This window comes from Polyodon spathula, chromosome 27 (genome assembly GCF_017654505.1).
Source record: "Polyodon spathula isolate WHYD16114869_AA chromosome 27, ASM1765450v1, whole genome shotgun sequence".
NCBI classification, from domain to species: domain Eukaryota; kingdom Metazoa; phylum Chordata; class Actinopteri; order Acipenseriformes; family Polyodontidae; genus Polyodon; species Polyodon spathula.
Genome location: NC_054560.1, coordinates 3935002 through 3959427, shown reverse-complemented (window position 1 = coordinate 3959427; position 24426 = coordinate 3935002). Strand labels below are relative to the sequence as shown.

At 41.8% G+C, this 24426-nt stretch overlaps 1 protein-coding gene across 2 annotated transcripts in view; it reads right to left on the bottom strand.

Annotated features, from left to right (window-relative positions):
• ncanb (neurocan b) overlaps nt 1-22601 on the bottom strand; it is a 38995-nt gene extending 16394 nt beyond the window's left edge. For both annotated transcript variants that reach the window (XM_041230406.1, XM_041230407.1), the window contains exons 1-7: nt 22525-22601; nt 16476-16859; nt 13608-13782; nt 12342-12469; nt 10924-11217; nt 9329-10654; nt 5620-7662 (exon numbers count right to left, since the gene is read on the bottom strand). In XM_041230406.1, the coding sequence (XP_041086340.1) occupies nt 5620-7662; nt 9329-10654; nt 10924-11217; nt 12342-12469; nt 13608-13782; nt 16476-16859; nt 22525-22597 (4423 nt within the window). In that variant the 5' untranslated portion in view covers nt 22598-22601. The remainder of the gene's footprint in view (nt 1-5619; nt 7663-9328; nt 10655-10923; nt 11218-12341; nt 12470-13607; nt 13783-16475; nt 16860-22524) is intronic.
• Between the last annotated feature and the right edge of the window lie 1825 nt (nt 22602-24426).

Genomic DNA, 24426 nt, shown 5'->3' with positions numbered 1-24426 from the left:
TAAATAGACCCTCTCACTGGAAACTCATCAGCTTAGCGCTGCGGAGAATGGATATGCATATACTATATGGGGATATGCACAGGCACTGGAGCCTTACCTGAAAGTCTAGGTGACGCAGTGGAATAATGCATCACCCTGTCTACTCTGGAGACTTGGGATCAGACAAAATCATTCCCTAATACCTGTTACGCATTTCCATTAGCTGCATAGGTCTCAAATGTGCAGTTTTGAAAGAAACACATGGTACAGCAAACATTTTCATTTTAAATTGTGATAGCAGGCGCTACATTAGGTTAACGAAAGTTCTCTGTTTCCATGCCTTATTTTCTGTTGCCGAGTCTGAAGATTGTAAAGCCCCTGTTTGCTTTATCTGTCATAAGATTATCCTTCTGCCTGACTGAAAGCTTGTCTGTCAATAGCAGGAAACAGCTGGCTGGCTAAAGGGTTTGTTGAAGGGGTAGGGAAAGGACCAAGGAAGTGCAATCTGAAAAGACTTGGGTTCTAATCCGGCTAATGTTACAAGCGAGTTTTAAGAGTGTCAAGTTTACTTAGAGTGATTGTAGCAAACAACATAATGTAATTGTGCACCCAGTGTTGTAATCTATATGTTATCGAGGTCTCAAATGATTTTGAAACATGATATTTGATAATACACTAGGTTAAAGAAAGATCTGTCTGCAGACAGCGATGCACACCTAGAATGGTGCAATTCACCTTCATTAACCAACCACCTGCTTCCTCTATTAACTGACACGCTTTCAACCAGTAAAATCAACACACGACTGGTTGGTTGACAGGACCTCTAAGAGCAGGTGCTACGGATTTCCTTGGAGTTAGTTTTCAAACAGCATGCACACTGTGAATTCTAAAGAGAAAGTTTAGAAGGGGTATTTTTATGTTGTTTGTCTGTAATTTTCTTTTCAGATTGGTTTTGAAGCACACTGCTAGGGGTTTCGATAAAGCACTCACATCCTGGGTTTAGAGAATGCTCGCTCAATTAATTTCCTGTAAGGTAAATAGACTCGCTAAACAGTGCGCTTATAAAGTGGCTTGTGTGCCATTTGTCTGGGAAATGACAGTTCCTGGAGACTGAATTGGGAAAGTTCGGATATCCCCCCTCTGTGTCCAAGCAACTACTGAGGCGTGTAATAGGTTTCCATTGGGTCAGAGGTTCGCTTGCACGCTTGAGAGGCTCCCTGCAATTACCCCCTAGCGTGGCAGACCTGCTTGAACTAAACAGGACACTCAGAAGGCGTTTTGCCAATTCAAGATCCCTTCTGGTGCTCTAGAAATAAGGGGCTCTATTCGCAAACTGCAGGGACTGTTTTAAGAAATGATTGGTTAAGGAATGTTTGTTTTTAAAGCCAGTTTCAAGATTTAAAGTACGTTTTCAGATCATGAAGTCTAGGGCCAATCATCAACATTTTCGAAGCTCTGAGTGCCCTCGGGGATTACATTGCAAACAGCAGGTTAGTAACTCCCTGTTGCAGAGTTTGCAGATTGCAAAGCCCTGTTTGCTTGAACGAACATCTACACTAAGATTGTCATTGCACTGAATAAAACCTTAGCAGAACCATAATCAGACTATATCAGCGCCAGCAATGGCAACACCACAGGGATCTGGGGAAAATAAAGCAAGCAAAAGCACAGCCTATCTGGTGCTGTTAGGATACCAATTGTGTGGCTACTGTAGGAGCAGTGTGACCAGTTAATTACGCTCCCAAGAAAGTCTGAAACATCCTTATCTGTGAAGCAGTGGGAGTTTTATTTATCTCCCCCTGCTACTGCAAGCCCACGCGGCACTCTGTTTCTGCAAAGTCAAGATGACCAAGGCTGGTCACGGTAGCTGATTTCTTAAGCTTGCTGCCTGGTGCTTGCACAGAAAATTATTAAAGACCTATTACCCTGTGATGCTCAAATCTTATTTATTTATTTATGTAACTAGACCTTGTTCCTTGTACATAACACTCATTTAAAGATGTTGTTACGGCAGTCTGAAGACACAGTACGCTGCAGAAAGTTGTGAAATGCTGTATCGCAGTAAGTGAAGGGAACCGCAGGGTTATCTTTCACCGCTGTTTATATTTCAGTGTGGGAGCTGATTAAGAGAACAATACTCCTGTCTGGGGGGACATTAAAGATTGATAAAACCACCAAGCATGCATGAGAGATGCTCTCAACAATGATATCAGATGGCAAAATCGATACAAACACAGAACTATTGCCAGGGAATCAGGAAAACAAAGCTCACTGGTGCATATATAACCTCTAGGAAGACACTTCACGTTATAGGCTACTAATCAGCTTTAAGGACTGTTTTAAGGAAGGTTTTTGTTAAGCACTGTTTTCTCAAAGCCTGTTTTAATTCAATGTTTTGATAGATTTTACATGCATGAAACTTTTTTTACATTTTTTTTTTTTCCTGAATATCAAAATGTATTTGTAATCCTTGCATGTTGTATTTTGAATTTGACCCAGGATGTCTCCAATTATCATATTCATTCCTAAAAGCTGTAAATGATTTAGAATCATTTGAAGTGGCTACCGGCCTACCCAATCAAGCTTGCCTTTAATCTTTCATTGCCATGTATGGCTGGCGCAAATAATGTCTTGTCAAAAGTTGAATACGATTTTTTGAAGCCGTTTTTGAAAGGCAGAGTCTGGGGGCAGCTTGATAGGTTATCCTCATTCCTGACAATTATTATTATTTTACTTAAGTACTGTATTCAAATGCAGATGACAGCTGCTTTAAAGAAAATCAAACTTTATAAATGTACAACCAGCTATTTTGACACTATGAGCGAGCAATGAAGCTGACAGCTTGTTTCTTTTTACTGCTAGAAAGCTGGAATTCAATCGACAGAACGATTTTCATTTGCATTCTAATTAAATGTGAACCGAACTCGGACGGTTTTTGTTTTCAAAGTTTGTTTTTTTCATATAAATGCTATCCCCGTTCCTGTTTAATCGCTTGTAACTTTTTAAGTTTGACCATTATAATACGCTACCCTTGACAAGTACTGGCGTCTGTATCAAATCAAATTATGGCAGCAGCATTGTAAAAAATAAAGATCGGAGCACAGTACAGGATGAGCAAATGAAAGTACCTCAATCTTTTTTGAATCTAGAGAGAGGATAAGAATGATCAAATCAAACCATAGGCTGGTATTACTTAACCACTGAAGCAGTGCACATAGAAGTCTAACACAAAGCAGGCTGACCTGTTGTAACATTCATCATGTTTAGGCTGAGCAGTTTCATTCATCCCTGTGATCTAATATTGGCCACAGCATTTGTTTGTAACAATGCAAGATCGAATTTTAGATCTGCAGATTTAGGTGCAAGGAATGCATGCTTGAAGGGGTTGTATCTACTCTGTTCTTCAGCCATATTATTCAGTTTCTGGGTTTGTAATAGTGCAGTAATATACCTTCCACAGCAACCAGATTTGAACCAAGACCTCCTGGTTTCAAGCCTGTTTCTTTAACCACTGGACCACACAGCCTCCCACATATGGCTCTTTGATCTGCACAAGATGGCTCTTTTGAACTGTCTCATATAAGGCTTGGAATGAGTTTGAAACGACAGATAGAACAGGCTGTATTCTTAGGTAGGAGCAAAACTGACGTTGTGTGTTATGCATCCGGCATGTTTAATGAGCAGAAGCTGTGTTGGAGTGTAGTTGTATATATATTAGCTCTGGCATAGACAATTGAGCATATCTTTCTTCATTATGCAGCCTTGCTTTCAGATAATATGTAATTCATTCAAACAGCCATCTAAACAAATACAGCACATAGAAAAAAAACCTGTAACAGTCATGGAGCGAGAATCAACCACTTATACTAGGGGTGATAACAGAGGCATTTATAGAGGTATTGTAATTGAGGTATCAGGGTGACAGGGGTTGTTTGAGCGGAATCACATGCTGTACCCCCTGATCTGTGGATAATTAAAGGGAGCTAGCTCCCCAGTGCTGTTATTATATAGGCCATGCAGAGGGCTATTTTTCAGAAAGGCGAACGCTGCGTATTATAAAAAGGCCCTGGAGACCCCTTAGTGCAACGAAGTAGTTGAGAAGCTGATAAATCATTTAATTTACAGAAAACTGACATACACTGGTCCTCGGGGGGGGAGGGGAGGGGGGGGGGGGGGGGAGGGGGGGGGGGGGATACTCGGCGGCAGACATATCTACATTTGCTCATCCAGACAAAAACACAGTTAAAAAATGTTAATATTGTGTTCTCACAGCCTCTGTGTCCTGCGATCCAACGCTTAAAAGAACTTGAGGGATCTGTTTTAATGATATAAAATGGGCCCCATTATGCGCCGATCATGTTCATCCGCAGTGGTGTGCCCACGACAACCAGGGGCCCAGACTGGAGAATTTTATTAATTATTTTTTTTTACATCTGATAGAAAAAATGTATGCCGGCTTTCCAACCATGCGCAAAGCTATTAAAGTTAATTACTCCATTGCATTTCAAGAACGTCCGCTTGCTGTGCTCAAGCTTTTACTTAAAAAGGAATGATGGCAATGTTATTTATATAACCTAGTCTCCAGGGTGGGTGGTTCTAGCCCACAAAGAGTTCTATTAGGAGTTAAATACAATGGTTAAATATACAACCAAGAGTAAAAGCATTGTAGATATGCCACTTAGGGCAAAAGAGTGTTTTGACAAATTGAAAATGATTTAACATGGTTATTCTCATGTTTTCACCTTAAAGTGCTCCTTTGAAAACTGTGTGAAAATGTGAGACTTACATAGTATGAGAATGCACTGCAAGAAAATATTTATGAAAGGGTGCTAATGATTTATGAAATCTGTTCTGTAAATAAAAGGGGGGGGTGGGGCTGTAGACATTTTAGAGATGGCATTCATTATTTGAAGTGAGGACATGCAAGACAAAGCATTGGATCAATTACTGCATGCCTCATCCTCCCTCCCCATTGGTTTGTCATGACCTCTGACCTTTCTACTTCCAGAGCCATCCTCATTCTGGAGATCTCGTACTGCTGATTAATAAACAAACACCCAGCAACCTCCACTTCAAACAATCTGCCATTCACAGAACTGCTAAAGGCACTTTGTATTGAGAGTATGCCACACAACACCACAGTTAGGAACTAGTTCCTCAAAGCTATATACTCCACATTGTCATTGGCACAATATTTTTCTGAATTGGTAAAACACCAATTAAACATCTAGAACAAATAAGAAACCACTTAATACTTCATTAATCAAACCCCTGAATTAAAATTTCTTAGTTATTCTGGTTTGGTGACTTCATTGGGTGTGTTTTTCCCATCTGAAAAAAAAATATATGCTTATGAGAAACTGGAGTAAAATAGCTTTGAGAATTTAGCCCTAGATGTTCTTTATTTTTAATCAATCATATCTTGTTTGCTACCAAAGAAGTTTCAGTTTAAATATACCTGACTAATGTACATTGCTCCCTCTTTATTTCGCTATCTGACTTAAACATCAAAAATCATCAAATATTGAAAAGAGTGAATCCGTGAAGGCCCATTGTACCGTCAACATGGCCAAACTGTGAAATAATGAGGGAACACTGTATATTAATAAGAAGAGAGAGAAAAAGAAATAATTCTCCTACCTGGTTCTTCTGAAGCTCCTATGTCCTCCCAGTCTGTGCCGAAGGCGGACTTCGGTGCCAGCAATGTTCCATTCACCTGCTCTTCTCCAGGAGAGCCATGTCCCGTTCCACTGCCACTGTACACTTCCACCTCTGGAATAGGGAGCTGGGTTCCAGAAGGCATTGTATGCGACCCAACGGTGGTGATAAAAGCCAGTTCTAATGAAGGCCCATCTTCAGGGGCAACCGACTTAAATACAAGCGAGGTGGCTGTGGTTATGGAGGGTTCCATGGATCTACTCTCATCAGTGGCTCTAGCGGTCACTGGATACGTCTTTGCTCCTTCGCTGGACACCTCGGTGGTGAGAACCAGCCTGGTTGGCTGAACAGAGGAAGAGCTGTTCTCTGACTCATGACTTTCTGGTTGATTCGTAGTCTCCAGCCCTTCTGCATCTACTTCCATTTCTCCTTCTAATTCATTCTCTGTTGACTGTATGGTAGAGATGGTTGGTCCCATGGTGAAGTCAGTGGTTTCATCGGCAGGTTCCTTGATGGCTGTTCTTGGCTGCTCTCCAGATGGGGTGCTCTCCACAGCATTGCCCAACAGCAGTTGTTCCTTCTGTGCTTCAGCATGTGCTAACTGCTCAGGAGTAGTCAAATCTTCTCTGATTGCAGTGGTTGGGATAGTTGGAAAGAGCATCTCCATTCTTTCATTTGAAGCAGCTTTAGTGGTCAGCAAGTCACCCACAGGAACTGTGGACTCTGTTGTGATCCCCATACTTGTAAATGGCGACAATGAGGTTGTAATGAGCAGGTCTTCAGTGGCTGGTCTTTGTGGGCTTCTCCCCTCTTTCAAAGGGGACAAAGTTGGTTTTCCATCTATGACAATGAAGGCATCAGGTGTGGAAGGCATTCTTACATCCTTATATTCTCCAGAAGAAGTTTTTTCTGTCGCTGTGACCATTGTTGGTTGAATTTCAGTTGAGTGCAGGACAAAAGCAACTTCTCCCTTTACTTCAGCCACGCTTTCTTCTGGATTCAAAGCAGCAGCCTCTGTGGACGACTCGTGGAACAGCTGACCACCTTTGGTGTTCAGCCAGTCTTCTGAAACCACCTCCTCCCTCCCAATGTCTTTGGTGCCACTGCTAGGCACTATCGTGGATACAGCATCCTGACCTCTCTGGATGGTTGTCGGATTAATTAAATCTTGTTCCTTCTGTGGCTTCAGGGTTACCTCCCACAAGGCTTCTCTCTCTAAGGCTTTGTCTATGTGAGGGAAAGAGGTTGAAGGTCTTTTGGTTGTGGTGGGGTTTTTGGATCCCTCAGATACAGCAAGGAGACCCTCGTCTGCATCTCCACTCCCATCTTCAACCTTCTCAAGTTCAGAATTCTCGGATGGGGAAGTAAAAGGCAACATTGGCTTTGCTGAAGGTTCTGGTTCATATGAAGGCAAGTTAGAAGAAGTTTGTTGTTTTGGTGAATGAAAGCCAATGGTCACTAGAGGGAGGGAGACTCTATCCACGTCAGAGCCCCCTCCTGAGAAGATTTCATGGTCGTCCAGCAAGGATGAGGCGGCCTGGTCCTCTTTGTGTGTTCTTCTGGATTTCAGGGCACTGGTCATCTCTGATTCAGAGGAGTCTGCTTTGAAATCTTCCACAAGTTTTTGACGGATGGTTATATCCTCCTTCAAAGAGGGGAGGCCGTCTCCCGATGTCTCAGGGGCAGAATCAGTTAAAGGTGAGGGAGAGGGCGTTGTAATCCCCATGATTCTCAGGGTACCCTCTCCTCCACGGCTGTGCAGCTCAGCGGACTGGCCACTTACGGTTGCAGTTAAGGAGTCTTCATCCTCAAAGGATCTCCTTGATTCGTTGACTGCCAATCTCTCCCTTTCTGGAGCTCTGCTGTCCTGTATGGTGCCAGCTGTTGGCTCATGTGTCCATTCGTCTTTCCTGCCTGGCAATGGGGTAGAAGCTGGCACTGTGCTGGCAGCACTGGGCTGTGATGATGATTCATTAGCTATCATTGTTGGATGCGTTGTCCTTTTGTGTCCCGGTGAAATTAATCCTGTGGGGACAACACATTGTGATTAACTTGCAGAGAAACAGCGTTAGCTGCAATTAAATGTGTTTTAAATCAGCAATCAAAACACAAAACTTGTTACCTCCTGTGATGCAGTCATTATTTCAAATGTATTCTGCTCTTTAAATAGATATATAGGAAGAAAATTAAACTGGATTCTCCTAAAGCTGTTTGTTAGTCATTATTTGTTGTACGCTCATAAAAATTCAAAGATTCAATTTATTATAATTTCTGTTCAACTTCTGTACATAATTCATCACCTCTGCCATTTCAAAAGCGAAATACATGTTTACATATTTATGTATTTGCAGCTTAGGGTAGACTACTTCCTCCAGACAAACACAGACAGAAGAGGAATCTTTTCACAGTCGGTTTAATGTATTCACATTTCATTGACTGCCATCATTTTTTTAAATTTTTTTATTTCAATTTCTATAGTGGCTTTATCACCTTGGCAGTCAAGGCATTTTATTCATCTGAAAAGCAGAGAATAGTAAATGTTTTTTAGCGACTAAGAAAGGAATACCAGCTGCCCACATTACAGATTGCTGAAATTCACTGCTGGAGCAAGAAGGTGTTAAGCTGCTAAGTAGCAGGTTTGATTTGCTTGTTGGGGTACAGAGAGCTGGGCAGCAGTGCGGACGGTAATTGGTTTGAGTAGCTCAGTGGTTTGTGCTCTGGGCTGCAGAGTTAAAGGTAGTAGGGTTCAGTAGCTCAGTGTCAAAAGTAATAATAATAATAATATTAGGATGAGAGCATTCAGTGTAGCTTTATCAGAGCACTTAAACAGCAGTTCCAATGCATTTAAACTGCAGTCTAATAGCCCTACGATTCTACAGCACTATTTCACAGACAATGTGTCACTTACAATGGTGAGACCACTGCTAGCCTAATTAACTTGGAATTGGTTCAGGGAAAGTAGGTGATGCTTTTTTTAATAGAAAAATGGTTTGCAAACACATATGTATATTCCAAACATTTACCCTGCCTTTCGTCTGCAGACACTTTACTGTGATAATTGCATTCAGAGCTGGGACATAATTGGGAGGAAGATTCAGAAGACCACGGCTCTGGTAACTATTCACTAAAAGAAGCTCTTAATTAATTGGAAACCGGCTTGCATTATGCATGCAGACTACTAAGGCTACATTTTCACCCAGTGTTAAAACATTAATGGTCTGGGTTGAATCTGGGTCAGGGAGGACATTTTTATTAATGAATGTTGCAGGGTAGACTGCTGACTCTTATTGATTTGTAACCTGAAAATAATTCATCATGCTGCTGCCAAGGCCCTGGCCTTTTATTGTTTTCTCTCCACGTTTTAGATGTGGTGATGAAGTGTGGCAGCGAGATCTCAGGTACTCCTTCAAATCTCGTGTTTCGGAACTGGCAATAGAAACATCTGTTAGATCAGCCTCCCTCTGGGAGCTGAAGATATGGTTATGCTTTTCAGCAGGCTATTCTTCATCATTAAAACCTGTCTGTCTGCACTGTAGCAAATACAAGCAGAAAACTAAACGGATGGATGCAATTACTTCTATTAATACACATATAGAATATCTCTTATAAGATGTTGTTTTCCTCCAATATTGCTGGAATATTAATACTATAGACAGACATGCTGAAATGCAGATACATTGCCCCTCCTTACCAAAAGCAGCGTCATTCTCCAGTGCATTTGCAGAATCAGAAGACACAGGATTTGACTCTTGTAAAACAGTGTCTTCATAGTCTTCAGCACTCTTTCCAGTGGGGTTCTGTGCAGAACTGGCCAAATCATCAACCTTTTCTTGTCCAGCATGATGGGACTCATTGACACTGACTGCAGGAATGGAGCCCAGATTTGGAGGTTCATGTGCAGATTCGATTTTTTCCTCTACAAGGAGCAGATCACTGGATTCGCTAACGATAGCACCCTCTTCCAAGTCTGTCTCATTAGCACTGATCTCTGAAGATCCAGCATCATTAAAATGCACCTCTGTGCTGACTTTGACAGCCATTGACGTTGGGCTTTCTGCGTCTTCTTGTCCGAATTCTTCTTTTGGACTGTTTAGAAGCAAATTATTATGGAGCAGGATAGTTTCCGTAGTTTCTGGAGTAGGTCCATTAAATTCAGGGGATTCTTGGATTTTCCCTTGGTCTGAATGCTCTTCAGTTGAGCTTGGTGACCCACCATCTAATGACGAAACCTGTGTGGTCTTCACCCCCAGTGGGTCCGGCACGGTGCCCTCTTGGTTTGTGGGGTGGACCTCAGAAATGTTTGGTGGGTTCTTTTCAGATTCTTCTGTTGCTTGTGGTGTTGAAGCAATTAGTCCCAGGGGATATGCCATTCCAGGTTCCGTTGACGTCTGAACTAATGGTCTCTCTTCTGACTTTCCATGGGATGTGATGGAAAAGACCTGCTCTAAAGAATCAGCTATGAATTCCGAAACATGCTGGTCATTAGAATCCTGCCAGCGATTCCCTTCAGGGTTCCTTGGAGGATCAACCAAATTAGAAAGCAGACTGTTCATCTCATCAGCCTGTAGACCAGTAGTGGGTGCTGGTGAGATGGGCCGTTGGTGGGATCTAGATAGCAACCAAGTCTCTTCTTTGATTGTCTCATCTTGCAGCTCCTTCTGCCATTCTGAGTCACCTTGCTGATGTCCCAACATTTCCATCATGGATAAATCCCCAAGGTCAGGAGTAGCAGCCTGTCTTTTTTCAGACCCCTGCATGTCTGTCCCTTTTTGCTCCAGTTGCTCATCTAGTGCTAAGCTGGAGGAGGCTGGTTTCAGATGGATGATCACATGCTCTGCTGAGATCTCAGAAGAGTCGTTTGATGCAATGAAGTTAATCTGCTCCTTCAGGGCGCTGTTGCCCCCCCAGATGAATGTTTTGGGCTCTCCCTGGGCTGGGGCTGTGGAATCGGTACCCTTCTGATTCTTTGATAGCAGCAGACCGGCGGCCACAGCAACTGGCTCTCCAGAAGGATTATCTGAGAAGAAAACAACATGCATAGTTATACCAAGCAGCTTAGTTTTTATCTATACTTAATCTAGTAGTAGTCGACGTTTTATCAAAGTTTTGGTAAAATTAGAACTTATTCCCATAGAATTACTCATAGAGAAAAAAGAGAAAGAATGAAGGAAGGAAGGAAAGAAAAATAGAAGGAAGTGCAATAATGCTCCCACTGTTTTTTAAAAACACTGCAAGACAAAATAAACAAGATTTAAGCCCCACACAGAAGCTTGTCCTCCGCTGTACCTCTGTAGCAGTATGCATCGTAGAGGGAGGTGGTGTCGGGGAAGCCAGTACGGTTGGGGTGCTGGTAGAGGGTCCTGACTCCGGGCTCGTCCCCACCGCAGTTCTTGCGCGGCTGCCTGATGGGGTATCGCACGCTGCCGTCTGCCAGCCAGCCCGGGTCGCAGCGGTCAAGCCCCCCGTGCCAGGCCAGGTACAGCTGCCCAGCTGTAGCCAGCTGTGCACCCAGGGAGTGGCAGTGCGTTGAAGCCATGGCCAAACTCAGCTTCTCCGGGACTGTTGAGTGGAACACCTCACCTGCAGACAGGAGAAATAGTAACTCTAGAGCGGCATAGTCGCTTTCCTATTACAATCACTCATTTTGCATTAAACCATGCAGAACATTTATAATGCTCTGCTTTATCATGGTTAACCAATGTTTGCTACGCTTTTGTGCCCAATCTACTTTACCATCTTTTCACAATGCTTTACTACACTTTCTTATGCTTTTACCACATTTTCCAACTGTTATAAGGGAGGTGTCATAGTGGGCTGTTTCGCTAGCTTTTGCTCACATGGTGCTGAATCTGGCTAAACTTTAACATCCAGTTGACATTAGTTGATAGAAGTTCAAGTCCGGGCAGAGTTGAGAGTGAAAATGGATTGCTCCTATTGTCCCTTAACTCTAGTGAGAACTACATTCACAACCAAGCCTAATAGCAAAGAAGCCTCCCATTGCATAACAGTTTTATCCCATTTCAAGCTTTTCTATGGAGTTCAATCAGTTACACCTACGCCACTGGCCTATAAGGTACAGTACATCCAGTTAAGCTGAGTCGTTTATATTGGTTACACTTTATTAAAAACATGATTGAGGGCATCTGCTTTTCTTCTGATTTCTGCTTTAGGCTAACAATTTATGACCTCATTGCAGCCGTATTCATGTGACCTATCAATGCAGGAAATAACTGTAAAGAGGTAAATATGTGAAATGCTCTTGATTAAATATTGAAAAGCACAATCCAGTGTATTGTAATGGGTAATTGAGAGGAACACTCACAGAGAGTGCTTCGATAGATGGGTAATGGATTTACAGCGTGCTATTCGCTAACATCTAAAAATATCTAAAAAGAAAGGATAATTCCAACTCAAAACAGTATTTTAAAACTACGTGGTTACAGAGGTTAAAATCTAAACTTCTTTAGTTCCCCGATGGTGGAAACTGAGACCGCACCAAACTCTTATTGCTAAGCCACATTAAACCCAAGCCTCCAAATGTTTTTGGCATTAACAGTAGCAGTCTCGCTCCTAAAAGAAAGACGGCGGCAATGCATTTTAACAGAGTATATCCACTTCCAAATTTATTCTACAGTCTTTTGTATTTTGAAACTAGCCTGCCTGCTGGAAAAGTTAAGCTGTGTAGAGACTTCTTGAAGCAGTACCTGTCATCTGTCTGGCATAGCAGTAGACATCATACAGGTCTGCAGGGCCCCTCTGACCATAATTCCTGACTCCAGGTAGGTTGTCTCTGTCTCCATAGCAACCGGGCCTGGGCAATGTGATTGGGTACCTACAGAGGTAAGATATCCAATGAAGACACCAGGAAAAAAAAAGATCGAAGAAAAACAATTGTTGCCAAGGTTGAAGTGGAGTGTTATCGAAGGAAACAAAACAGTTGCAGACTTGGCTTTGTTGTGAGTGTTAGTCAGAACAAACCTCTGTGGTTTGATGAGCGTGTTAGACAATATACTAACACAACGGACAGCACGAATGCTTCATTGCTCAATGGAGGTCACCGTTTTAACTCAAGAGGAAGTGCTTTCTGCTACAAAATGAAAACTGCAGTCAATATGTGTTTTATTAAACTCTTATTAAAAATGATTCATCCAGAGAAATATGTGTGATGCTGTGGCTGGCCAGTGCTGTTTATTGTGAGTCAGATGGCACTATTGATCTTTTTGGGCAGCAGCACAAATTATTTTTGGTGCCCCTGTGTTAGTGTTTCAATCTAAGGGTTTATTGTATGTGTGGGCATCTACAGCTATACCTATACCTATATATCTCTATCTCACCCTGGCAAGAACACCACTTCTATATCAAAATAAACAGATTGTTGGTCCTGGGGAGCCAGACTGAGCAGGAGGGTTAATTCAATTAGCTCTTTAAACTAAAGGAACAGCTCCATTCACTCGGGTCAACAGATAATCTTCTGCCATTAACCTGGATCTTCGCTCTGTCGGGAAGCGTTTTTTGATGCCAGCACAAAATTAAAAAAGGACCTCTTAAAAGCCTGATGTCTCCATTCTGTTATATCTCGGGCTAATTACATGTTCCCTTCCTGTTCGTTAAAGTGCTGACGGGTTGCCACGGAAACAGTGCAATTAAAATACCCCCCCCCCCCCCCCCCCTCCAGGCTCAAGATTTATCTGCGTTTTTTTTTTTTCTTTTCTTCCTAACCTGACTCCATCTGAAAAGCTCAGGCACTTTAAGAGCTGAAACCAAATGAATTAGTCTCCCTTTATGTCAGTGCAATTACTAAGCAGTGCGTGGCAAGAAATCCATTTTATTGTTTTGTTTAAACAAATCTTGGGGTTATTATGGATTTTACGCATTTTAGGAATCAAAGACAAATCTTTATTTGGCCCAGTAATTGAATACTCCAGTAGCTGGGATATTATACAGTCACTCCCCCCCCCAGCAGGCCCTACCTGACAGTTTGGTCAGAGAGCCAGCCCGCATCGCAATTGTCATAGCCGTCGTCGAAGGTGGCCTGCAGGTGGCTCGGAGAGGCGATGACTGCTGAGTTCTCCAGACACACGCGCTGGGCGTCGGCGAAGGTCAGGGCGTAGCGGTCACTGGGGGCGCGGTAGTGGAACACCACACCTGGACGTAGGAGAGGGGGAGAGAAGAAACTGAATTCTCATTAACCAGGGCTGGGGGCAGCAGTGTAAAATATGAGGTAGCACAAGTTTCAGATCAACGAGTTGTCAAACACCATACTTCGTTAATATACAACCACAGGCAGATCCAGGTCTTATAAGATGAGATTTCAGTTGTGGTTTGAAATTATTAGTTCATCACAACAAATATTTTCTCTGTGGCCCTAGCTCAAAGTAATATCCAGGTCAATCCGAATTTCAAAAAACAATTTCAGACCGCCTGGTTTTGCAATATTTATATTATTTTTGTAGATATGCATCAACCGCACTGTCAAGGCAAGGATTTCATTGGTATCAATCTATATTTTCTAATGCGTGAAAGGGCCAAACTTCAGGTATAGTAGAATTGGGGGTGAGGGTTAGGACTGAAATATAATAATAATAATTTTGTATAGTGCCTTTCATTTAAAAAAATACATAAAATACATACAGATACATAAAACAATACAATAAAAAAATATGCAGTGCAATAAGCCAATGTATAAAAATGAGTCTTGAGGCATGATTTAAACATGCGAAGGGACAAAAAGCAAAAGGCACGATCTCCTGTAGTTCTTCATTTTGTTCTTGGCACGGAAAGGAGATAATTTTTAGCTGACTGCAAGCTGCATTGGGGAATGTAGCAGCAAGGTGTAAGATGGACCCAGGCTATCGAAGGCCTGCAGGAAGATCTTAAAGTCAGTTCTATATTTAACTGGTAACCAGTGTAGAGATGCTAATACTGGGGTTATGTGGTCATGCTTTCTGCATGGAGGTGGAGACAGTACCCAGTGAGTTTCCCTTGGAGTTCAAAACGCGCAGAGCCGTTTACACTCTACCATTAGCACAGGATGCGACAACGGAAACAAAGAAATTGCAGAAACAGTTAAAACAGAAAATAAAAAGGCATCAAACAATGCAGGTGTCTTTCAAGTATGAATCTGTGGTCCCAGCAGGGATGGAAAGATGAGGGAGGGAGGGAGGGAGGAAGGGGGATTACACTTTTAAAGTGTAAATCCATCCCTCTCGCTGTCCCCTCTACGAGCGAGCGAGACCCGCGCTCTCTGGAGACTCGACAACATGAAAACAGGAGAGGCAGGAATACAAATGGATTTTTTTTTCTTCTTCTTCTTTTGAATGACTGTAAAAATTCCTTTGCTCTGAGGACGGATTTCAGGTCACGTTTTCGGCTAGGTTAGCTGAAAGCAATTCAGTTTTCTGCAGACGGATATTCAAGCAATCCCAGTCCTGCTGGAGTGACAACCTTCAGTACGGGGGAAGGTCGTTGGTTTAATTTGAGTCAAGCTGGGAATTGAAATATGTGAACCAGCTCTGTGTATAGAAAAGCATCAGGCTTGGTTCTGGGTTCCTGTTGATTCCAAAAGCTGATGGAACCAAACCCTGACAAGCTGAGATCTTACAACATCATAGTCCGAGCACTGACCTAGCCTGCTTAAGTTTCTGAGGTCTGGGCCATTTCGTTATCTGCTCATATCTCATAACATATGCCATATCTGGCTAGGGTTGGGGTTGATTAGTCTTTGGAATCAACTAAGGACCCGTTTAAGCTCCAATCATTTTCTATAAACTCAGCTGAGGACAGGAGATTTTTTTATGTGGAATTGATCAAAAGTGCTGAAAAACAACACCCTGTAATAAAACCACATGGATAATTGATCCCTAGGCGCTAATTGGACAGAAATGAGTTATTGACTCCAGACAGAACAAGTGCCAAAAATTCCTCGTTAAAGCTCCGTGTCAGGTTTCAGCGGAGAGGCAAGTGTTCACATGCTGTCGAAATGAACGCATGAAATCCTCCAAATTAATATTGTATTGATATAATCCCTTTTATCAATACTCGTTACTACATTTATTAGCACACATGGACTATTCATATTGGAAGTCCTGCAGTGTTCGGTCTTCCATGACTCCAATTAAGACTGAGGCAGTAGAAATCATTTATAGACAGGTGAGTAACTCATTCTCAAGAAGGATTTTTAATTGATGTTAATTGATTTCCCCGGAGAGGCATTAGGACAGGGATTTAAGAGAAACAAACACATACACTCAAAGGTGTCCTGCTTGCTGATACACTGCTCCCATCAGTGGGGCACTTAGGAGGCAGGAATGCAGTTTATAGATATGGCTGTGTGGTCCAATGATTAGAGAAAGGGCTTGTAACTAGTAGGACCTTGGTTCCCGGCTCAGCCATTGACTCACTGTGTGACCCTGAGCAAATCACCTGGACTAAGGGATCTACGCAACATCATTAAGTTGTACTTTTCTTTGCTATATATATATAATGGTTATTGTTGGTAATGTTGAGACTTTGTCTGGAGTCAAATGCTCCAGGAACATGGGGAGCCTCCACCCATAAACCTCAATACCTTAAATTAAACCTTAACCTTAAAAAGTCACTATATGATTGCAATATGTAACTGAGATGGATTTACCAGTGAGCAGGAGGATGATGGGAAATGTAGTTCTGAGAGATCCATGCGGGTACATGGGAAGCCATCTTGGAGGCAGGGAATGCAATTTAATAGTTTAAAAAAGTGGTCAAAATGTAAAACACTTATTAAACATTTTTCTAACATCATACACCTGACATACAGCCATGCTTCACTCCTCTGCCCAGGAGCTCAGTGTAGTACTCACCGGAGACCTCTAGGGGCACTGTGTCCTGCTCATCGTCAATTCCCACCACCACCTCGCAGCGGTAGGTGCCCGAGTCGCTGGAGCGCAGGCCGGTGAGGGCGAGGGTGGCGTTGTAGCGGTTGTTGGGGTAACCGGGCAGGGTGACGCGGCCCTGGAAGTCCTTCTTGACCTTGATGACGTTGTCCTTGGCGACCAGCACAGAGACCTCGATCTTGCCCCCACCCTCTGAGACGATTTTGGTCCACTTGATACGGGGGGGCTCTCTCGAGGGGCTGGGCCGCAGGGTGAAGACGCAGGGCAGGAAGCTGGTCTCTGCCAGCCCGGCCCGCACCACCTGGTGGGTCACTTTCTTTAAGTTGACCAGCTTCTCTCCTTCCACCACACCTGCACGGGGGGAAGAGAGAACATCAGCACAGGGCAGGAGCCCAAAACCTTTAAAAACAATACCCATTATAGTCCAGCACAGAGGGTAGGAGACACTGCTTTACACATAGTGCGGTGAGGCTATGGGATTTGGTTAGCTAGCCATGTTGATAATGCTCAAACACTAGGATCCTTTAGGACCAGACTTGGTAAGGTTTTGCGATAAATTACAGTAATTGTCCAAAATAATTGATCCTTCGGGGCAAATTGCAGAATGTTGCTATCCTTGTTAAAGCTGTGTCAGCTTTGTTCTTATGCCCCTATTATCCCACGAAGATGTCTATGCCAAAATGCCACCTCTGTAGTGCCACTCTACCTATGGCCAATCAAAAAGCAGTATGATTGGTGCAAGAGCTGGAAGAACCAATTTACATTTTAAAAACCTGTCCACAGCGTTGTATGAAGTGATGCATTGTAGGTCGGACAGCTTGAGTCTCTAGAATAGACGTGCATTTTCACTCGGCAGCGTATTACATTTACAAAAGCACTGCAGGTAATGTACCTTATTATCCAACGCAGTACTTAATAAAAATCATAGTGTTTACAAGCTGCGCTTCAGCGATAGCATCTCCTTTCACAGTGCCAGGGGCTGAGGAAGAAAGCAAAAGACAGGCATCTTCCTTCCGAGCCATTACAGATTGGAATACGTTGAGCCATGTTCTGTATTGTAAGCAATCAGAATGAGAATGAAGTGCGCATAGAAAACTATCCAAGTCCCGGGGAGAATACTAGAACAGGGTCAAATATCTTGAGGTTTTGCTGGGCTTTGATGAGCTGATAAAATCCAGCTCTGGTCATACCTTTAGAAGCCTATAGGTCTCAGTACTACTAATAACCAGCCTTGTATGGTTTGCTCTTGCACAGTCTGTAATGGCTCTGAAGAAGACAAATGTTTCAACTAATTATATAGTTGGTAGATGAAATGGTAGCTGTATCAGTTCAGAGATGATAGACAGAGATGGAGATGTGATACCTTTTACTGCACTAACTAAACAATAATTCATCACATGCTTTCAAGACCTCAAAGGTCTCTTCTTCAAATGAAAGTTCTTTCACCTAAAGAAGAGACCATTGAGGTCTTGAAAGCTTGTGATTAATTATCGTTTAGTTAGTGCAGTAAAAGCTATCACATCTCCTTCTCTTAGCCTAACTAATTATATTGAAAGCAATCACTACGAAATGTTTTTGTTTTACTGAGTAAAGCATCGGAAAGCCAGAGAGAGGCATGGAAGAGTAAAATAATGGCAGAAGTTTACGCGATAAACTTTTATTAACCCACAGCATGTTAAGAATTGCACACTGAAAGAACTGTCTGTGCATAGTGTACATGACTCTCAAGATAAGTGATATCTCAGGCATGTGCCAGCATCGTGAGAACATGTCACAGCGAACTACAATCAATATGTGTTAAATACCATACCTCTCTGTGTGATATCTGCTAGGTTTGTACAATGGGACAGAGCAGTAAACTTGTATGAAAGCCAAAGATTCTCTGAATAGTTGTTAAGCTGCCTTGCCTAACATTCTGCTTGGTGTGTGTAACTGTCCTCTCTCACATTGCAGAGCAAAACTAAACTGGTGCTTTTAAAGAGAGACGAAGCATTTTCCCTTTCTACATTTTTTTTTAAATGCAGGCATTCAGTTGATTCTATTTCTAGTTGACTACTATTTATTTTTTTTATGTTTTTCCACCCCCCCCTTGCCAATCAGCATGCTAAATAATAATTCAAAAAATCAATTGATGACGCCTTAAACCAAATTAAAGCTGATTTTTTTATTATAGAAAAAATGTAAATTGCTTTAATCCCTGATGGTGAAATAATGAATCTAAGCGGCATTCTCCTCGGCACTGGAAATTGCAAATCTGCATTTAGATAGAAATGTTTTTACAAGCATCACACTCAAAGTGTGCCCCTTTGTTTGCAAACCCTCCCGTGCTTTTGCAGTGACAGACTAAAATATACAATTTGGGACCAGACCCCCAGCAGAAGCACACATTTAATTAGAGACAGGCCCTGGGTGTGTGTGGCTTACATATGCTTTCCAATTTCACTACAGCTATTCATTATGCAAGCCTATTGTTGCCTCTGTACGTCAACTAACAACTGATTATTTTCTCCTTGTGCTTCCTGTAAATTCATACATAATTCATTGAAATCTACCTTTTCCTTCTTGATCTTGTTGAATCGTAGCTGGGAATTAACCACCTGACCTTTATGTTTTTTGACAGGTGGTTGAATTGTAGTGTATATAAAGCAGGCAAAGCAGGACAAAACAAAAAAAGATTATTCTAGAACTTATTTTCAGGTTTCGAAACTGATCCTAATCTGCACCAGCATACTAGTAAAAATGGCTTTTAGTCTTGGTTATTATCATTTTTTCGAACAAAAATTTTGAAGCTGTATAAGAATGGTTATATATATGATGGATATATATATATATATATATATATATATATATATATATATATATATATATATATATATATATATATATATATATATATATATATATAGAACACAAGGCTTCTGTTAAGATTTTGCATGCTATTGGATTTTGGTTTCTCTGGCTGCTACTAGCAAGCTTTCCTTTCAGGATTCGGTCTGGATTTCAGGTCAATTCGGACCTGAAATGGCAGGTGTGGAAGGGAGATGGTCCCACACAAGTGGGAATTAGTTGTGTAATTTGCATGTGGCAATGGGTTTATTGTGCGTCTTTTTGGTGTTGATTTCTGTTATTGAATTTTTGTTTACAGACGGGCGCTCGATTGAGACTTGGCTGTGCTGGGTCTTGACAGAGTGTCCGTCGGCATTAGAAATATCTGGCGGAGATGATTCTGGGCAATAGCAATGCCATGCTGCAGAGGGGAGCTGCGAGTATTCAGGAGGAGAGAGTCCGCTCTGCAGGAATGACAGCTACGCAACCCTGAGACTGCAAGCGCTGCTTGTGAAGGCAATGCCCAGCCAAGACAGTATGAAGCAGCAGGAGTCATCGCATGAATGCTGGCTCATCAGTAGGTTAGTTTAGGGGATAGTGATCCCATGTAATGTATAGCGAGGGTTACGTAGTATAGCCGGCTCCTGGAGAAGGATGCCTCATTTATAAGGCTAGCGCTCGCCCTGTGTGGCACCTTTTATTTGTAGTTTTTGTACTGTGTTTTATTTTAATTTTTGTACAGCTTGCTGTATGTGTCCTCTGTGCGTTACATGACCACCTTTATTTACTTTCTATATACCTGTCTATCTATCTATATACCCATCTATCTATCTATATACCTATCTATCTATCTATCTATCTATCTATCTATCTATCTATCTATCTATCTATCTATCTATCTATCTATCTATCTATATACATGTCTATCTATCTACATACTTACCTATCTATCTAGCTATCATTTTGTTCATGTCATATATGAGATCTTGTAGTCTTGGTTGTTGTAATGATTTTTTGCAGGCATTCTGAGATTTGGTACCAGCGAAATAACTCTTAACTGTGGTAGCTCTCTATACTGGTTCAACAAATATTTCCTGTAGCTGCTGTGTTCAATTGACACTGAAATCATAGAAAATAATAATTTCCATGGTAACGAAAGCCTCATTGATGGAAAAATCTATTGTCACTGCAGAAGCTGCAGAACAAAAAGGCAGCACCTGCAGGCACTCTCTTACAGCCCCCTGCCTTTACACTTGTATTAATGTATATGCTTCTTTCCTGTGGCACCCTGTACTTACACATATAAGTGATGAAGCAGGAATCAAAGTATGCATGCTTCAGTCCTGTTACACAGCAGTTAGCAGTGGAAGTGGCAATCATAGTACAGCAACACCAGACCAGTTTAAGCAAAGTGATTGGATATCCTGCACAGCGATGGGAATGAGATAATAAGACTTCTGTTGCTTGAATCTTTTTTTTTTTTTTTGGCTGACCAAAATATTTCCTTTAAAAAAAAAAAAAAAGTTTTTAGTTTAAGTAGACATACTTTTTGGATCAAAGTGTATTTTGAATATGTGTTTCAAAATGCACTGTTCAAGGGTGCAAATGTGGTGCTGTGTCACTAGATTCTAGCGCCAGGGTACCTCATATAGTGCCAGCAACATTAATTTTTTTTGCACTGCTTAGCAACCATAGATGATAGTTTCTCATTGGGTCTGGACGGCACACATGATCTGCCCCCACACTCATCCACATGCACAGGAGAGATGCTGCTTTGGCGTTTTTAAGATCAAAGACTTACTTTTATAGTTTAGCCTTCTTAACCTGATTTTACAAACATAATTGTCTTTATGTGTTTTATTAGCTTATTTCTGTGCTTTTAGACATTGTGTTTATCGGTCTATTTCTTGTTTTCTTCAATTGCTTTTTTTGTGAAGTGGAAATCGAAACAAAGCTGATTAAAGTAGCATTTTTTTCAATCGTTAAGTACAAATTCTTCTGAATCTCTTCAAATGGCATGTGCTCCTTGTTTACATACAAGTAAAACAACGCTTTGCAATGCACCGCAATGCTTCCTGGGCCCTATCTTGAAGGTGTGTGTTACGCTGGGTAACTGCAGTGAAAAGGGAAAGTGTGCTGGGTGTCTAATGGTATTCCAACGACAGCAGCTTCTTCTCGTGTGAAGTCCTCACCCTGGGTTTGTCTGCACTTGGATACCTCTCATGAATTATGAATATTAATTAGAACTCTCGGTGATGGTTCTGTCTGCGTCTGGACTCAAATATGTGAAATGCACTCTGGATGCCTTTCAGCATGACTGATCCGATCTCATAATGATGGAAGAAAAAAAAAATCTGCCTTGGTATTTTTTTCAATTGCATTATTCATTCACTACTTTAAGACCCACGGTCCATAACACACTTGAATAATGATAGAATACGTTTATAGTAAATCAAATATCTTGCAGAGCCCTGAGTCATGCAGTTTAATGAAATAGATTTTCAAGTGGGGGTAGGGGTATATTCCAGGGGGAGTAACAGAGCGAGGTAGGGTGAGTTGGTTTTACTGTGATTTAATAAGCTCCATCTCTCATCCCTTTATAAAATATTCATCTTTTATTTTACCACCCGGCACATTAAACAGTCAGGCTCCTGCCAACAACCCCACTTTACTCTTCATATCAAATCTGCAGTTGCAAACTGCATGGGTAGTGCTGTTAATTGCCTGGCATGAGATCTCAGGCTGGGAGCCTTGCCCAGGAATATAATTGGCTGAAGCCGCTCCATATTGTCCAACTGCTAGAGTGCAGTATACTATGTTGAAGTTTAACAGTCAATCGTAAGATTTAAAAAAAATATATTATCTTAAAGGTGCAATGCGAAGGGTGTTAGAATGTAACTCCCGCAGTTGTGGCAAGTCTTATTATAAGGAACTTTACTGAAGTACATTTTAATAGCCTCATTCCCGTGAAGGAATAGCATTTTAAACATTCATTTTCCTGCTACAGCTTTAAACACAGACACAGAGGAGGTTCAGCTTATCAACGTAGCTAGATAAGAAATTGAGTCAAGCAGGCAAAGTTTTCGGGGATGTACGGTGATGACGACACCAGCTGCAACGCTTGTGTTTTTGACGTAGTTTCTTGTAAGTTTTACATTAGAATTCTCTTTTGGAGTTATGGGTAGCTTACCGGTTAGAAGGACGGACAGGATGAATACCGCAATGGAGAGCCGGGACCCAGTGTGACACACCGTGCTGGACATCCTCAATCTGCAAGGATAGGGAGAACATTGGTTTACAATGAGGCTCAAGCAGCTTCGCTGGGTAACGCTTTCAAATTCAAAAGGATCAGCACAGGAATACCATCCGAATTTTGAATTCTTTAAATGTGAGTTTCCAAACACATTTCCATGGGAATTTGAAGGGGGGGAGGAGTGGACAAAGAGTTGACAGTCTGTTTGTGTGTGTTTCTGTGTCCCTAAACAAATAACTTATGCTAAAAAAAGCATTGCAAAGTGTTGTAAAATGGTTCAAGCACAGACGAGCAAGGTGAATCACAGACAAGTATAAACACCATGTTTAATTCATAAAACAAGTTAAGCCTGGAAAAAGCACAGGATATTGCAACATTACTGTGCAGATGTTTAGTTTCTCTGAAGGGCTGTGCAGAGCTGCTGTCTTAACCAGGCTCACTTCTGAAGCAGCACCAGTGTCACCTCTCCTGATTGATACAGAATACCTGTTTAATAATAGAGGCAGTAGGAGGACTGACACACTGCAGCCCTGGGAGAAATCTGAACTCCACTTTGAGAGATTGGGCTGACTCAGAGAGAGAGAGAGCGGGAGAGCGATAGGCTACACTACACCAGTCTCTTCGGTTCAATGACAAAAAGGACAGGGAGCAGTTCTGTGCTCTCTGGGGGATGTGTCCAAAACAGGAACACACTTCCTTCGCAGTGGAAGCACAATGTGGTCAGAGCTTCTGACCTGGAGTTTCGGAGGACACTCTCCTGAAGCATCTGGGCTGTCATCCCTATTGCACTTTTACAAAGTAACATACAGTGCCAAAAAAACCCACGGTCAAGCAAGGGAGGAAATATATCACCTCTCTTGCTCTATCCATCTCTCTCTCTCTCTCTATCTCTCTCACGTTCTCTCTTGTCTGTCACTGCCCCAGGTAAACTGCTGTTTTTCTTCCAAACGACCTCTATTCTGTAATCCTGTCACTTCCATCTGCAAGAGAATGGGGCTATCTCTTAATTGCATCTCTGAGCTGTAGCTGGACTGTCTCACTATTGTGCTCAAGCACACTGGCTGGAAGCAGGAAGGGAATCCTTACACTGTAACACCAGTGGGGAGGGCTTTTGTGGATGGACAGTTGCACAGATATAGAATTGATACAAGTTCATAAATGCTAAAGGAATAATATACTGATGTGCTTCAATATAGAACCTGTTAGTATTATTGCACCAGGCTCAGGACTTTTATGCATTCTCCGTACCGGGGGTAGTGCCGCGAAGTGTCATTGCAAACCATTGCAAATATCAAGCAAGGTAAGGGCAACACATACAGTACTGTGCACCACACAGGAACTCTGCAAACCACATACAATACTGTGCACCACAGAAGAATTTTGTAAAGCAGCACATATATTTAATGCAGGGGGAAAAAACATTATTTTATGATTCTTACTGGCATTAAACATCTCTTCTTTTTGATTCGATAGTTTCCAGTCCCTATATATTTTTTCATATTTTCTTATAAAACCCGATGTTCAGCATAAAGCTTTAAATAAATGGTCAGATTAGCAACCCTGTCTGAGGCAGTAGTTTAGCTCGGCTCTTAGCATTTCAAAACATGGGTTTCCATTTCTTTCAGTTATTACAATTGTTTTGTTGTTGTTGTAAAAAAACAATGCAATGGATGGGTGATCATTGCACCTTGTACATGTTTACATTCATGCCCTGTATTCTGCCTTTCTTGATAAAACAAAAAAAAATTACTATGCTAACGTGCTCTAATTATCCAACTATTGTGTTATTTTAAAAGCACACTGTCAGAATCGCACATACTCTTTTGATTTATATATATG